At 41.8% G+C, this 17,880-nt stretch overlaps 1 protein-coding gene and 1 long non-coding RNA gene across 3 annotated transcripts in view; both read left to right on the forward strand.

The window, feature by feature from the left end:
* The window catches only part of LOC308588413, a 105,320-nt gene that overhangs the window by 86,056 nt on the left and 1,384 nt on the right, over positions 1-17,880 (forward strand). The window lies entirely within an intron of this gene.
* LOC308588273 (androgen-induced gene 1 protein-like) lies at positions 6,720-17,839 on the forward strand. 2 transcript variants are annotated; one of them, XM_081196725.1, is made up of 6 exons: positions 6,720-7,277; positions 8,048-8,191; positions 10,712-10,813; positions 13,886-14,001; positions 16,235-16,386; positions 17,690-17,839. In XM_081196725.1, the coding sequence occupies exons 1-6, from the start codon at positions 7,107-7,109 to the stop codon at positions 17,713-17,715; spliced, it is 711 nt and encodes a 236-aa protein (XP_081052851.1). In that variant the 5' UTR covers positions 6,720-7,106; the 3' UTR covers positions 17,716-17,839. The 2 variants fall into 2 exon arrangements, with proteins under 2 accessions (XP_081052851.1, XP_081052852.1); XM_081196726.1 differs by having other exon boundaries at positions 6,724-7,274.

Genomic DNA, 17,880 nt, shown 5'->3' on the forward strand with positions numbered 1-17,880 from the left:
GAGGTCTGGGGACAGACTGTCCCTGGACCTGGTCTGAAGGCGGTCTCCATAGGAATGCATTAATTGATTTTCAATGCATTCCTATGGGAAACCGTGCTTCGCAAGACGAAAAACTCGCAAGAAGAAAAAACTTGCGGAACGAATTAATTTCGTCTTGCGAGGCACCACTGTACTCAAGCATACACAATTTTACCAGGCTTGTATATGACCATATTGTAAAAATTCTGTCACTTTTTAAGCTTTCATGTAGTTATCCGTTGTCACAGTAACACTAAGATTCTCCCTTTTGCACTCTAATGTCTAGAACTATGTTTCCATAGTTACAGAGAAACCTTAGTAATCCGGCTGAGATTTATAACAGCATTTATTTTAACTTATCACTACCAGCAATAGCTACGGTATGTTTTACAAAAGATGTAATCAACAGCTTGGGGGCAGCTGATAGCACTAGCTAAAGAATGAGGAAAGGGCAATCTCGCCTCCTCTGTTAAAGCATTGCACAGCTGAAAATTTATAATATTATCCATTAGAAGAACCCTGCAGGATTTGATGCATGACTCAGCTAATTATCCTATAAAGAGAGCCCTGCAAGATCAGATCAAAGGTCTACCTAGCCCAGTGGGAATTATTTTTGAAAGGTATGTATAGGGTTACACTGTTCAACATCATTTAAAAGACGGTACTGTACACAAGGTACATAAACTCCTAAAGAATCTGGCAATCCATGATAACTTCACAAGTGGCAGGGAGCGGTCCCCCAACAGCAGCACTACAAGCTGCTGCAAAATGGAGGAAATACGACTCAATGCACTTCTCAGTACAACAAGGTGCATTATGTCTCCTTGTTCACTCAGCTGTAGACTGAAACAAGAACTGATACCTGCATGGTATTTCTCTATGTGTCACCCAGCTGTACTTTATGAAAGCATGTCCATACTAAAGAAGATTTACAGTTGTTCATGTATTTTATTCTGCTTGTTGCTTTCAGGTCTTAAAATGTACATGGCTCAGGTATTTTATATATTGAGCAGTATAGAAATTCATACAAATAAATAAACCAACCCCAATACAACACTCTCACACTTACCATGGCATATACGGTATACTTAGAGAAAGTGAGATCAAGAAACAACAGTGTCTTATGTCTGAAGTATTGGCATAAGAAGATGAGGACTTTTAGCAGGGACTTTGAAGAACTTAACAGAGATTTATAATGTGCCAAAAATGAGTTATCTTTGTCAGCCAAATGATCAGAAATAGTTTCAGGACAAATAAAGTATTCATTTGTACAATACAGTGGTACCTCAGGTTACGAACTTAATTCGTTCCGGAAGTCTGTTCTTAACCCAAAACTGTTCTTAACCTGAGGTGCGCTTTTGCTAATGGGGCCTCCTGCTGCCGCCACACTGCCAGCGTGCAATTTCCGTTCTCATCCTGGGGCAAAGTTCTCAACCCGAGGTACTACTTCTGGGTTAGCGGAGTTTGTAACCCGAAGCATTTGTAACCTGAGGTACCACTGTATATAATTAACTTACAAAATCCATTACTATGAATCATTTAGATACCTAAAAAAAGGATCAGACTAATTTGTACAGGACAAGTTTATGTTATTAATAGGTAGCTGTTCAAAAGCAGTACACATCCAATTAGTAAGAAGTTTAAGAAGTTATTTGGCTGGGGTAGTCACACAAAACATGGGTTGACAGCACAAAACTATGGCATCAGTTTTGGGGGAATCCTGAATTTTGGGGTCACAAGTTAATGAAGCCCTAAGGAGGCGGCAGAGACTCTGTTGCGAATATGACAAGGGCAGAACTTACAAGTCTATTAGCAAATCAACAGGAGACACTTAAGGATTTAATTAAGACCCTGCTGTGCCCTATGGAGGAGCTATTTCAGGGATTTAACACCAAGCTTGAAGCTCTGACAGAATCTACAACGACAGAATTACAGGCACATGATGAAAAATTTACCCGTCTTCACAGCTGAAGATATGGAAATGAGAAATAGACTAACGGATTTGAAGAATAGTTCTAGAAGATATAATCTTTGTTTTTATTTTTTAAAGAGTAAGCTAAAAAGGGGGGCCCCACACAATTTATTGTTTCATAGCTAACAACAATACTCCCCAATTTGAAACTATATATGGCTGATTTGGAGTGTTTCTATAGAGTGCATTGCTCAAACCATGAGACAAAAACTGCAAACTAAATGGGAGCAATTCAAATAGCCAGACTACTCTGCCACCAATTGCAAGCTCCTCTATCCAACCCAACTGTAAAAAAAACACACAGCAACTAGCCCCTGAGAAACACCTCCCAACCACAGGAGGACAATACAGAGGGAGAGTTTCTGCAATCCATAAAATACTACTCCAAGACACTGTACATTTCCCCAACACAATTAATTAAAGAACAATGGGAACCAGATTTAGGTCAAGAAATAGATTCAACCCAATGGTCCATCACATTGTCAAAATCACCCCTTAACTCAATTTTGCCAGCAAAAAGGAGCTCACACTACAACTCAACTATAGATATTTAACTATAGATTATATTTAAATCACTCAGTAAAACATAGGAGTAATGTACAGGTCCACCTTCTCCTGTATCATTCTGCACCCACCCTCAAACTGGTTCTTTAGCATGCATTTGTCACCCATACAACGTGTATACATTTGACAAGCAATGCTCACCTTTTGTGGTTTCCAGTCATTTATTTCTTCCCCGAATCCCATTTGCAGCCTCAATGTAGCATACAGGTGACTTGCTGTCCATAACATTTATATCATGGCATGCATGTGGGTTCACTATGCTGGAAGCATCCAGCATATGCAAAGAATTGCTTGGGGCCATGATGCTTCCTTAGCAGGCTTACACAGCAAGGGTAACCAATATGCTTGACTAAAACTTTCATTATCTCTGCTCATTGGCTATGCTGGCTGGGGCTAATGTGAGTTGGGAATGCAACAACACAAATCAACTTAAATGTAAGAAATTTGGGTAACATAGTACTAACAAGTCTAGTAAGACTCAGTGGCAGCTACATTGGTGTATTTGTCATATTGACAGCAGCAGAAATACACTTGTGTAATTTGGTAATTGACTCACTCCAGTAGTAAAATCTTAAAATAATTTTAAATAGGAGAATTACATTATGCGTAATGCTCAAGGCAGGTATTATATCATCAGCTTTGCAATAGTTGGGTATAGTTAAAGTAGGAAAAATCTCAGAAAGATAAACATTTCTGGAAGTTCAGTCAGAGTGCACCATAAATATGTACAAAAATGCAATGGATTACTCATCAGCACATAGTTATACAAGAACACTAGTTAAGATTGACTTTCACAAAAGTTTATGTCTGTCACCACGGAAACCAATTCTGCATTACTATTTAGCACCCTCTAGTGTGCGGTTGTTATGTGGCATATTTCTTTCATCAGTAAGAAATCAATTAGGTAATCTGCATACCGTAACAATATTTGGAAAAAGGAACGGGTCATGAGAAGAAAAAAGAAGCCCTATCAAGAGATTATTAATGCTTGATGGTTTCATACAAAATACATGTATCTGGAAGACACGGTACACTGACTTACATCACAGCATGTTAGCAGCTCCTGCATATACAGTGGTGCCCCGCAAGACGGAAAACTCGCTAGACGAAAGGGTTTTCCGTTTTTTGAGCTGCTTCGCAAGACGAATTTCCCTATGGGCTTGCTTCGCAAGACGAAAAACGAAAACGTCTTGCAAGTTTGTTTCCTTTTTCTTAACACCGTTAATACAGTTGCGACTTGACTTCGAGGAGCAACTCATAGAACGCGGTGTGGTAGCCTTTTTGAGGTTTTTGAAGACTTTGGTGATTTTTGAAGCTTTTCCAAAACATCTTTTAAACTTTTAAAACTTTTTCGGGGGGGGGTTGGATTTTGGGTTGGGGTGTTTGGAATTCAAGGACTTAGTGTTGGGGAGGGGTTTGCAAGAATCTGGAAGCTTGTGGGTTTTTTTCTGCATTTTTATGATTTTCTGTGACCATTGGGCCACTCTGCTGTTTTTAAAAAAAAAAATTCTGGATTTGAATTTCTGTGTGGTGGGTGGCTGGGGGAACAGTTGAGGAGGGATTTGCAAGAATCTGGAAGCTTGTTTTTTTTTTCCTGCATTTTTATGATTTTCTGTGACCATTGGGCCACTCTGTTTTTTTAAAAAAAATCTGGATTTGAATGTCTGTGTGGTGGGTGGCTGGGGGAACAGTTGAGGAGGGGGTTCTTCAGCAAGAAGCAAAGAGTGGAAGAGGAACCTTCTTCGAGTTGTCCCCCAGAGTCTTAGAAAATGTACTGTATACTTTGTTGATTTTTAAATGTTTTTCTGTCATGTTTAGAAACTTAATTTATTGTTCCTTCAATTTTTGAAATGCTCTTTACAGTATGTGTGACTTTAAAGAGCACTTAATAAACTCTTGTTGTACCAAATTTGGCTTTGTTTGGCCTTTTTTGACCATAGGAACGCATTAATTGAATTTCAATGCATTCCTATGGGATTTCGTGCTTCGCAAGACAAAAAATTCGCTAGACGAAAAAACTCGTGGAACGAATTAATTTCGTCTTGCGAGGCACCACTGTAGATACAAGCCCATGTATATTTTTAAAGATGAAAACCTAACACCAAGAATGTTCAGATAGAGCAAAAATTAGTAGTTAAATAACAAGACTCAAGATTTAATATAAAGTAAAAATCTAGTTATCCCCATAAGTTTAAATTAAAGCTCATGATACCCTGTAGGATAATGCAAATATCATTTGAATTAGACAAATAAAACAAATCCACCTTTCGTTACTTCTATACAAGTTATATATTGTTTCTTATAAAAAGCTATACATTAAACAAGAGAGACAAGCAGCATGGTAGCCAAAGGGACTGTATGGTTCCCATCACCTACCCACACTTTCAGTTCTTCCATATTTTCAAATTTATGAATGATGGTCCTTTAGTGAAGAATGCTGACAAGTCTTGTATATCTATTGTTCTGAAGTCAGCATTATTGTACACATCACTTTTTTCTGACTTAAACACAACAGATAATTATTTAAAGTACAAATATACCCAGACACTTGAGATCACAGTTAAATAAATCATAACTGTATGTGAAGAACAGCATCAAAGTAACAGAACCTGTTAACAGCTATTTTGCAAAGTTAGTCCATTTCCAGCAAGCATCACTTATGCAGAGGCTTGGATTAGACAGATACTTGAACATTTACACCACTAAATTAAAAACTAATTGTTTTTCTAATTGTTAAATCAAAACAATTGTGTGTGAAGAGTTTTAGCTATTTTGGTTTTTATAACCCCAAACATGTAAGCCATTATTTAGAAAAAATTATACTGCTATGAACATTATTTTTACAGATTGCTGACAAGTTATTAGACATTATTTTGAAAGGTGGGATCTAATACTAAACTGTGGGACAGGATAGCTAGGGCTTCTTTACAAAACAACTGCGGAAACCAGTGTCTGTCTCTTTCTTAGAAACTGGAAAAGGCTCCCAGCCATCATGAGATTTCAGCCAAGGCTTGGAACAAGCTCTGTTTAAGGCCTTGTCCAGCATAACACACTCATTTTAATCAGCAGGCAGTGCAACCCACCTGTCCACCTTCAATAGCATAGGATTATCACAGGCAGCAACTGCTCATCCTTTAGGTCATTGCATTAATAACCGGAGGTTTGGAATAATGCTAATTGATAATGCCTATCATCCTTCATGAATTTGTCTAATTCCCTTTTCAAGTCACCTAAATCAGTGGGTCTAATCAATGCTTGGATGAAGGTTCGTCCTAGTGTATCATCCTACACTGCCTTCAGTTATACTTAAGAGTGATAGGATACGAGTGTTATAAATAAGGCTTGTGGAAGTGAATACATTCAGTTTATATGCTAAATACAAAATGGAATATTTAAGAAAACAAATGAAGCCCATCCCACTTCTGAGGGGAAAATGCAATTACAAAAGCACTTTTTAAAAATCTACGGTTGATAAGTGGTATTTAAAGCCATGTGCATCTCAAACTTGATTAGAAACTGCTGCCAAATTTGGTGCTGGGGACAGGACAGGTGAAAGCATGTTCAGCAATGAGATACCCCCTGGGTCTTCTGCAGATATACTGCACCAAGATAAAACTCAAGTCTATTTTATTGTGGTTTTAACCTTCTGTATGTTTTAAAATTACAGTTGTAAAAATTTTAGAGGTCATGTTATTGTTTTGCTATCTTTTTCTGTAAACAGCTTTGATTTTTTTTTCTACAATCAAACTGGTATAGAAACTTTATTAAAACTTCTTATGACGAAAGATTCTAGAACTCTTTAGGAGGTAGCGTGGTCCAAGTGGAAAAAAGCAGGACACTTAATAGCCTGTTTAAAATAAAAAATTAAAAAGGCGATTTCAGCAGAGGTACCTTGCACTGACCGCCTCTGGCGTGAGCAACCCATCCTTCCCTGCAGATGTCAAACAGGGTCCAAATGACGACGCGCCCACCCTCGTCACAGCTCAAGCCCCGCCCACAGCATCCAGGCGAGGTCAGGACCATTTCCAATTTGGGGGTGGGGGTGAGGATCCGAGAAGCGCTGTCAGAGCGGGAAACCCAGGTCAGCCCCTGCCACGGATCAAGTGTTTTGACTGCCTACCTGCCATGAAGGTTTCTCGAAGAAAACACGGGGCGAATGAGGAAGGGGGCGGCCCTAACCACCTCACTGTGTTACACTACCCCCACCCAAACATAAACTGGCGAAAAGACAGAGCAGTCGCTGACATGGTACGGTCCACCCTCTGTGAGGTGAGGAGGCGTCGCGAGGAGCCAGTCAGCCTCCCCTCCGTCGAGGCAGAAAGGCGCCAAAAGATGGCGGCGGGCGGCTGAGCGCCGACGACCTCCTGCAGCGCCTGCGCAGTGGGCACCGTCGGCGCGAGCGGCCGCCGTTGGTAGCGCCTCGGCCTCGAGGGGCTGCGGCCCGGACCCGCCATTCCAGCCAGCGCGGGCGGATGGGCATCCGCCGCCGCTGCCGCTTCTCCACCACATCCATACGAGTCCCCTCGCCCGGCGTAGCGCTGGCTGAGCCACAATGGCTGTGCCGCTGCGGGGCCAGCGGGCCGCGGCGCTCCTACATTTCCTCTGCTTCCTCTGGGCGGTTTTCGCCGTCACCCAGAACGCGGGGTTTCCCAGGTCGGTCCGCAAGGAACCGGACGTCACCTACGGGGGCTCCTGGAAACACCTGACCTTCCTCAACCAGGTGGTGGTGGCGGCGGCTGCGAAAAGGGAACGAGGGGAGATCGGGAGGGCGCCGCGCGTGCGCAGACGGAGCGCTCCTTGGCCGCACGTGCAGGGCGGCGCGCGCGGGAAGGTGGGGGAGGGGGAGAAAGAGAGAGAGTTGAAATAGGTTAGGGCGGGTGAACCCGCTGAGGTAAATTTAGTTTCTTTTGTGTGCCCCTTCCCCCCCTGAGTTTTATAGCAAAAAGTGATCATTAGTTATACATCACCCTAACTGGCATCAGTTACTCCTAAGTACGCTATGACTCGCATGCCCCCGTTTATTATTGTTGTTGTTATTTGTTGAGTCCCTATCGGGAAAAGGCGGGTACTGTATAAATAAATAGATAATGATGATTTCACCCCCAAAAAGGACTCAGAGCAACTTTAACACATGAAACCTTGTTTATGTTAAGATACAATGTTGCTGAGGGAAATATAAAAGCCTTTAGATAATAGATACACTGAACCAACCAGTACAGTAATATGCTTCAAATTATTTTCCTTGGCTGAGTACACTAATAAACGTTTAACGCCAATGAATTCTGGGAACTGTAGTTTGCTAAGAGTGTTGGGAATTGTAGCTCTGTGAGGAGTAAGCTACAGTTCCCATGATTCTTTTTTGGTGGGAGTGGAAGCAATGTGCTTTAAATGTATGGTGTGTGCATCCCTTGTTAAGAAACTAAACCAGAAAAGGAGAAAATATACATACTGAGCCCCATGTGTATTTCTAATAGCTTCTTTGTGATTTCATAGGTTCTGCAGACAATCCTGTATCTATTATGTGTCATATCTGATACTGTAGCTCTGTGCATGCCTTCATTAGAGAAAAGAGTATCATCATTGGTGGTGCCTCTCAGAGATTTCATCTTCTCTTCATATGTGTTTCCTATTGGCTTAGTAAGTAACTACTGTTTCTGTTATTGAAATATGTGCGTACTATAGAACAGCTCCTCATACCTGATGCATCCTGATGTTTGGAACTACTTCCATTATCCCTGCTGGCTAGGTCTGATGTGCGATGTTCTCCAGATTTCTAAAAGACTGTCACAAAGAGCCTGGCATGTCTAAATGAAACCAACAGCACTGATCATTCTTAAAATACAAGAAGTAACTGTTGTTGTGTTGTTTTCATTTAATTATCTTACGGCATTCCAATGGTGCTGAGTAGATTGTCACCTGGTATATTTAAAAAGGGATGATTTCCCTCCAAATGGTTTGAATCTAAGATGAGTGTGGGGCTTTACAAATCCCATTCTTAAAACCTACCACATTATCATTTAAATCAGGAGAAACTTTGTTTTGAGAAGAAGAGCCCAGATAGTTCGTTTTTAATAATGAAGCTAACAGACCTATAGAATAGTTAACGATAGTCTAGCACAAGCATTCATAGATGCCACTGGGGAAAGGCTAGTAGGTTCAAGACTTCCTCCAGGCGTCTAGTTCCCAGTTTGGTACCCCCTCACCATTGAGGCTGGGAGCCTCAATAGCACCCCTCTGGAGGCTTCACCTGGGGCAGAAAAACCGGGTAAAAAGAAGCAGTAGGGAAACCTAGTTTCAACAAGAATAGACTGTCCAAAGCTACTATTTGCATTTCAATGAAAGTCTGCATTGGCATCTCTGGCAACTTCAGAGAACATTTTTGGCAGGACTGTGTGGGAGAAAAAGTGTGTATAAGGGCCTGACCACATGAGTTTACTGTTCTGTTTGCAACTGTTTGCCCATTTAATTTGCAAAGCATACATGTTACTCTCAGACAACACCAATCTTGATACGTTCCCCCTATAAATTTAGGTCTATCTGATAAGGAGATAATCCAGTAAATTGGGAAATTGGGCTTCAAGATGCTTTGCTTGGGGTTACAGACAATTTGTTTCTGTGTTTTAATGTGGGTGCATCATTCATCACTTTCTGCTACTCCCATTTCACATCAACTGCTTCCAAAATGTTATTTATTTATTAAGAATTTGAACAACAGGCAGTAAAAGCAATCAATTCCATCACCATAATGCATTAATGAAAACTTTGACAGCCATTCATATTACTGAATATTATTAAATTGTTATTGTTCATATATTATTGAAACATATATTTTCACAATTCTCTGAGTCTTTGATGGGTTCATACTCTCATTCTGTTTATTAATAAAATCAACAAAATCAGACTAAGTTTCTTAAAAAATTGTTGTTGTCCTTGTGCCTGAACTTGACTAGTTACCGTATTTTTTGCTCTATAAGACTCACTTTTTCCCTCCTAAAAAGTAAGGGGAAATATGTGTGCGTCTTATGGAGCAAATGCAGGCTGCGCAGCTATCACAGAAGCCAGAACAGCAAGAGGGATTGCTGCTTTCGTTGCGCAGTGATCCCTCTTGCTGTTCTGGCTTCTGAGATTCAGAATATTTTTTTTCTTGTTTTCCTCCTCCAAAAATTAGGTGCCTATTATGGTCTAGTGCGTCTTATAGAGCGAAAAATACAGTAGTTTTCTGACTAGTCAATATAATTATCCATGCTTCTAATTATAGGTAACAATAGATAATGAGTCCTTCCAGCATGATTGCACAACTAGCAAATGCGCTGCTACAAACAAAAAAGCAAGCATTTGCTTATATGGAATTTCAATATTTTGTCTACTGAAGATTGTTGACTGTATTTTAATTTCTTTTCTAGCTGTGCTCACAACTATTTCCAGTATGCTACTGAATGTAGGGTTGTAGCCTTATCTGTGTGTGTATATTTTCTTTTGCTCCCTCAAGATTTGCACAAAACCAGAAAACTGTACATTAAACATTCTGCACTAGATATTGTACAGCTATCTGATAAGTGTGCTTTGAGAATTTACAGTTATGACTGTGCTGCTTGCTCCCCTCCCCCCCCCCCACTTCCTGGTTGGGAAAAACTTAAAAGTTCACACCAAGCTAACTGCCTACAGGCCCTTTCAGCACTTAATTGGCATAACAAAATAAACAAATTAGAAGGTGACAAACACAGGAGGGAGCACCTGCTGATATGAAGGGGAAAGTCTGAAGCTGTACCTCATATACAAATGCAAATATGTTTCGATGTGGACTACTCCAGTCTAATCAAAAGTGAGAGGGAAAGGGATTCATGGCTAAATGATGCTCAAATGTGGACAAACACTTAAACTCACTACTTAGGTTTCCTTGCAGCTATTTATTTGCAAAACTAGAAAGCTTGAACTTTAATACAGAGTGTTTGATGTTAAGGTTTTTTATTATTTTTATCTGGAGAAATAAAATAAAACTATTCACAATGGTCAGGTTTTATTCACTGGAAAAAACGAGCTGCAGTAAGAAAGAAGGGGAAAGGTTAACAAATACTTCGATTTGGGAAAACATTAACTGTCTATTGTTACTATTTGTCTGAGGATATAAGTGTTAATTGTCAAATGTTTTAATGACAGTTTGTACCTGTTGCTTTCTGGAGCCTTTACGCATATGACAGAGAACTAGTGTATCCTTTACAGCTGGATGACGTTAATCCAATTTGGCTTAATCATACTATGGTAAGTGTACACCATTTGTTTTTCAGGTATCTCTTTTGCTGTGTTCAGTACAGTGGTGCCTCGCAAGACGAAATTAATTCGTTCCGCAAGTTTTTTCTTCTTGCGAGTTTTTCGTCTTGCGATGCACAGTTTCCCATAGGAATGCATTGAAAATCAATTAATGCGTTCCTATGGAAACCGCCTTCAGACCAGGTCCGGGGACAGTCTGTCCCCCGACCTCTTCTGAAGGCTGGGGGGGGGGACAAGGGCTTTTCTTCCCACCCCCAGCATTTTAAAAAACCCCGGGACAGCGGAGGACTTCTCCGCTGTCCGGGGCGATCTTAAAATGCTGGCGGGCGGCATTTTAAAATCGCCCGGGACAGCGGAGGACTTCTCCGCTGTCCGGGGCGATGTAAAAGCCCCTGGGAAGGCAGGCAGGAGGGACAAAGACTGCTTCACAGGAGAGGCGCTGCGCAGAGAGGGAGAAGGCGCAGCGCCCTTCAGCGAAGCTGTAGAAGGAACAGAAGGAGACCTTTCTGTTCCTCCTCGGGCTTCGCTGGACAGGCGCGTCACTGCGAAGCGGGAGGAGGAACAGGAGGAGACCCTTCTGTTCCTCCTCCGGCTTCGCATGACAGGCGCGTTGCTCAAGGGGCGCTGCGCCTTCTCTCTCTCTCTCTCTGCGCAGCGCCTCTGCTTCACAGGAGAGGCGCTGCGCAGAGAGGGAGAAGGTGCAGCGCCCTTCAGCGAAGCTGGAGAAGGAACAGAAGGAGACCCTTCTGTTCCTCCTTCGGCTTCCAGGACAGGCGCGTCGCTGCGATGCGGGAGGAGGAACAGAAGGAGTCCTGGACCTCTTCTGAAGGCGGGCGGGGGGCGAAAGTCTTTGCTCCCCCCCCCCGCCTGCCTTCAAAAGCCGTCCGGTACAGCAGAGAAATGCGCTGCCTTTCTCCGCTCTCCCGGTAAGGCAGGCAGGGGGGAGCAAAGACTTTCGGCCCCCCCCGTCCGCCTTCAGAAGAGGTCCAGGACCTCTTCTGAAGGCGGGCGGGGGGCGAAAGTCTTTGCTCCCCCCCGCATGCCTTCAAAAGCCGTCCGCGATAGCGGGAAGCGCTTCCCTGCTATCCCGGACTGCTTTTAAAATGCTGGCGGTGGGGAGCAAAGCCTTTCGGCCCCCGCCGGCCTTCCTGGACCTCTTCTGAAGGCCGGAGGGGGGGAAAGGCTTTGCTCCCCACCACCAGCATTTAAGCCCATAGGGAAATTCGTCTTGCGAAGCGCCTCCAAAACAGAAAACCCTTTCGTCTTGCGGGTTGTCCGTCTTGCGAGGCATTCGTCTTGCGAGGTACCACTGTACATTTATTGTTTATCTGATCATAATATTTTGCAGAACTTAGGTATAAGGGTCAGTTCAAATGTAATAGGTGAAATGATTATTTAACATTGTGTGCATAAGCTGCAGTGAACCTTTGGGTCATGTGTTCCCATTTCCTCTTCTGGAGCATGCCAAAGATGAGATCAGAAGCACATGCTTCTAGGATTAAATTAAATGGACCACCCTGTTATGTCCAAACTACTGTGGGGCACACAGCAAGAATGCAGCCACTGAATCCTGTGGAATCTCTGCACACAGGAATTTGAATTTGAATTTGAATTCCCTTATACCACTATGCAAACATAGCTCTCATACATTATTTGGACTCTACAGCAAAGGGAAGGAAGGAGAGGGCACGTAGCACATCATTCAGATAGCCCCATTTAAGATGTATAGCTCCTTATTCCCACCATAAACAGACGACATCATAGACTCACCCTTCCTCCGCTGCTAGCTGCTTCATATAACCACTGAGCCTCTTGGACTTGCCTGATCGGAAGGTCAGTGGTTTGAATCCCCGCAACAGAGTGAGCTTCCATTGGTCTGTCCCAACTCCTGCCAACCTAGCAGTTCAAAAGCACGCCAGTGCAAGTAGATAAATAAGTACTGCTGTGGCAGAAAGGTAAACTGTGTTTCCATGTGCTCTGGTTTCCATCACGGTGTTCCGTTGCAGCAGAAGCGGTTTATTCATGCTGGCCACATGACCTGGAAAACTGTCTACTGACAAACACCGGCTCCCTCGGCCTGAAAGCAAGATGAGCACCGCAACCTTATCGTCGTCTTTGACTGGACTTATCTGTCCGGGGGTCCTTTACCTTTAACCTTTTATACCATGACAGCCCTTGTCTCACTTGTGCAGGCTGAGACTACTCCCTGATATTCCCCAGAGCCTGCATGAAAAGAGAGTGGTGGAGGGGTCACTACCCCCACCCACTCCACCAGTCAAAGCAAAATTGAACTATGGTGTGGGAAAGTGTTATTTTATATGCTAACTCTAAATAACAAAGTCAAAGCCTCTTTTGGACATTCTCAGGGCTAGAATAGGCTCTGAAAGCAAAAACACACATGTATGTGGTTGACAACCAGTCACCCCAACAGAACTCCTGGGCCTTTGAAAGAGACAGCAGAATAATATGTGTAGCAGGTCATGACAGCGGCGGATTTAGGGCAGTGCAGATGGTTCCCCTACTGAGCTGAGGGGACTAATAATAAGGTCTAACCCATATTTATACAGGTACCTATTCAAAGTTTTTTTGGGGGGACCAAATTTTGTCCTCACTCAGGGTGTGATATTACGAGTGATTGCCAAAGAAGAAGACTTAGCTTGAGGAAACTGAGCTAAGGAACTGCTTGTGTCAGGGAGGAAACCACTGTGGCAAAGAATTAATAAATTTCCCAAGATGGATCAGACAGCCATAGAAAATGATGCCAGTAATTGCCAGCTGATTGAAAATGCTCTCATCTGCTACTATTTTGTAACTGCTGCTACCCCTGCATATGACAGTGGACCTCAGTCATTTTCAACCATCCTAAGTGGGCCCTACGGGTAGTAAATTTGAGAACCGCTAAGCTAGACTATAAAAATATGGAATAAAACATGGAACAGAAGTTCAAAAAACTGTAATTTAATACAACTACTGAAAACAATACAACAAACAATAAAACTTTGTTTTGATTTGCCATATGTTTCCAGCACTTATATTTGAGTGTGTTTGTGTTTTATTTTTTAGCATACCACCATCCTCCCACTGCTTTTCATAGAATTGTTCATTTGTGATCATAAGTATCCCCGTAGATGTAGAGGAATTTTGGGACTTGGCGCCTTTGCAGTTGTATACCTCTCATGGTAGGTATCAAGTATCTTTTTCAAACACACATTTCAAGCATTTTGAATCATTTTAGTTGGATTGTTCCTTTTATATTAGCAAATCTTTTTTTAAAATAAATTTTAAAAAGCATATGAAGCATATTGTGCATGCTGCCTATTGGAATTCGTATGTTTAATGGCTTCTTTAAAATAATTATTTTAATATATTTATGTTGATCTCAAGATACTTTAAACGTACAACATCATTTTGTCATAAATTGTCTGATAAACTCATCTAGTATAAAACTATATGAAAATGCTTATATTCAATATTCTATTTGTTTCATATAATTAATAAGATTAGACCAAATTGTTATTGGTTTTGTCTCCTTTCTCTTAAACATACCATTTTAACAAGTTTAAAGGTCATGGCAGTGTTGGTATCTTATTAAGCAACTCTTGTTTCGTTGATATTTTATGAATGTGCCATTTAGCAGCTATTAACATTTTTGCTGTTATCAAATTTCTCAATAAATTATGATGATCTGATCACACATCATTTTCAAAATAGCCTAAAAGAATTTATAATTGATGCAATGTAATTATACAGTGAAACCTCTGTTTTCGAGCGTCTTGGAAGTCGAACATTTTTGCTTTCGAACGCCAAAAACCCAGAAGTAACTGTTTTGGTTTTCAAACAATTTTCAGAAGTCGAACGTGCCATTTTGAGTTTCCCTATTGTTTTGAGGCTTCTGCTTTCAGTTTTAGAACATTTTGGAAGTCGAACGGTCTTCTGGAACAGATTACATTTGAAAACCGAGGTTCCACTGTATTACATTTCTAACAGTTTTGGGCTTCTTTGAACTAATTTTCTGTAATTCGTTGGAATGTTTATGCAGCCATAAAATATTGCAAGTAAATATTACACTGCTAATGCCTATTGCTCCATTACCATTTCTTTAATTACCATAAGCATAGTCCTATTATCATTACTTTGATCCATTTATGCAAGACCTTAGAATACCATTTCTGTGGTAGCAGGCACAGATTAATTCTAGTGTAGCCATTTAGTTAGTATTTTTGACTAGGTAAATTAATTTATCATGAGCAGCGCACAGGCAAATAGCTTTTTTAGTCTTACATTTTGACAACAGATGCCACATGTAGCATATGTAGCTGGTGCAAATACACAGTTCAGAAACTGCATATCATTCCTTTAGGTTCCTAAGAATAGAAGCTTGAGGGCTCAATAAAGCTGCCCTTCAGTGCCCATTACATTAGCTTCCTTAGCATGCAGTTGCTGGAGCTCTGAAGAGGAAGCTATATACCGTATTTTTCGCTCTATAGGACGTACCGGACCACAATACGCACCTAGTTTTTAGAGGGGGAAATCAAGAAAAAATATATTGGATGGATCCCGCTCGCTGCCTTGGCTTCCTCTTTAGCCTTGCACAGCCTCTCCAGCCGGGAGAGGCTGCACAAGGCTAAAGAAGCCAAGGCAGCGAACGCTATCCATTTTCTACGAGGAGGGAGAAGGGACTGTCAGTCAGTCCCTTCTCCCTCCTGGGGAAAAGCCCGCAAGAGCTGCGTGGAGCTTGTGTGCGGTTCTTGGGGGCTTTTCCTGCCTGCCTCCCCCTGCATTTGCTCCATAAGACGCACACACATTTTCCCTTACTTTTTAGGAGGGAAAAGGTGTGCCTTATGGAGCGAAAAATATGGTACTTGTTGCTGTCTGGTGTTTTTATGGTTCTGTGGTTGGTATGCTGATAGAGATTATAGCCATAGCTACCTCAAACCAACCTGCAAACCCATTTTTAACCATGTCAAGCATTAATTATAAACCAACTATACATGGTGGTAAGCATTACATTAGATTTCACATGTTTTATACCTCTTCTAGATACTAAAAAGTCTTCACAAATACTTACCAAGCCCCATTTCACTCAGAAATTTCTGTTGAATAATCTTTATTTTTTAATGAAGAAAAATTAGTTGTTTTGGGAAATGAGATGATCTAGCAAAAGTAAACGGAGATGATCTAGCAAAAGTAAAATACTCATAGGTCATATGGTCCTCCATTTAAATCAATATTGCTTTCAAGTATGAATTGTACTTCTATGTTTTTAAGAAAATCCAAATTTATGCACTTAACTTACAGTTTTATATTTGAAATTATCAGCAAATATAGAATAGTTTTTCCATGCAACTTCAGAAATCAACTATCTACCTATAAAATTTATGGCTATTTGTGACTGTCTCCCCTTGTTTCTAGGATAATGTGGGTAAACCATGCAAGTGGGATTTGGGCATATCCAGTTTTAGGAGTGCTCAGTCCATTAGGACGGGCAATATTTATCTCCATATCTTTCCTTATAATGGTAATCTTCTACTTCGTTGGGGAGCAACTAACAAAACGCTTGTGGGGTAAGTAGGATTTTTTTGTTTGTAGTGCTGTAGCTGGCACAAGGAATGGACTTTCCCAATATTCAATGCATAAGTGAGGAGAAGAGTCATTTAAGTTGGTTCCCCAAGAAAGGCTGAAGTCATAAAGACACTTAACCTTGGAGTAGTTTCAATGTATTCAATGAACTTTTGAGATGACTTGTCTAAGACTGAGCTGTGAATGTGTTCAGTCAGAAGCAAGTTCTGTTTCACTTGTAAGAAGACTACAGTGATAAATACAATACCTCCTGGGTGCACTTCTGTGCACTGAAGGGATTCCCACAGGCATTTTGCTGAGCCTTCCTATAATGGTTCTAGGGGTTGCTTGTGTGTAAATCAACGCCACCCTTGGCTGGTTGCCTGAATGAACCCTTTCTGTCTGGACAGCCACGTGCCCATGACTGTCTCAATCGCTGGCAGAATCCGTTAGTGGGCGTTTCTTGAACTTCTTCCAGCAAAGAAGCTCTTTGACGCCTAGTCTCCACCTAGCTTCCCTGCGCGGAAGCCTTCTGCGCAGGGAGGGTGTGGGCATCGGAGGACCCGTGCTCTCCCCAGTGGTTCCCGGCGAGGAGTCTTTGAGCCACCTCGCCGATTCCCCCATCTGCCCCCCTTCTCCACTGGTGGTTACGCTGATTTCCTTCCCCAGAAGATGTGCTGCTTCTCTCCCTCCCGGGACGCTCTCCGGAATCCCTCTGGAGCCCTCCCTCTCCCTCTGGCTCCGATGGCAGTTCCCTGACACTTCCCTTTCACCACAAAGATTCTTGGCCAACCACTCTGCCACTGTACTAAATGCTTTGCAACAGCTTGACCATTTCAGACCTCATGAGGTGCTCCCACAGTACACATACGTAGTTATCTAGAAGCCCGGCACACAAGCCACTTCCCCAGTCATCTGAAATACTCTGTGCACTGAGGACTTGGAGAGAAGTATGTCACCACATAGCTGCATGTGAGGTCCAGCTGGAACTCACATTAACATGAATAGCACAGCATCAGCAGTTACAAGTGGGGGAAGCAGAGAACCCAGAAGAGCATAGGTTGTCAGTTAGTGGGTCAGGACGCACTGCCTGGTCATGGCCTGAGTTGGGTCACAACATCAGCACTACCACTATACAAAAAATGGTACAAAAATTAAGACATGGTTCCCTAAATTCATATTAAAGGAAGTGAGTTCCAGGTCTGGAAACACAGAACACTTGTCCAGGGGAGCATTTGTGGGAGGGCTCTACATTCCCATATGTAGGAAAATATTCTAAAGTTTAGTGTTCTTTTCTTTCCCTTCCAGCAAAACGTAAAAGGAAATGCACATAGAGAAGAACCTGGGAAAAGTATAAGGTCATTAAAAGTGCAAACTCACTTATGGAACAGAGTGAAACTTTAATCAAGATAAAAGCGTTCGTAACAACCTCTTCTTAAAGATTAAGTATACTGAAAATGGACTTTTCTCAGACATGTAATATATAGTGCCATCAAAAT

This window comes from Podarcis bocagei (assembly GCF_964188305.1).
Source record: "Podarcis bocagei genome assembly, chromosome: 5".
Taxonomy (NCBI): Eukaryota; Metazoa; Chordata; class Lepidosauria; order Squamata; family Lacertidae; genus Podarcis; species Podarcis bocagei.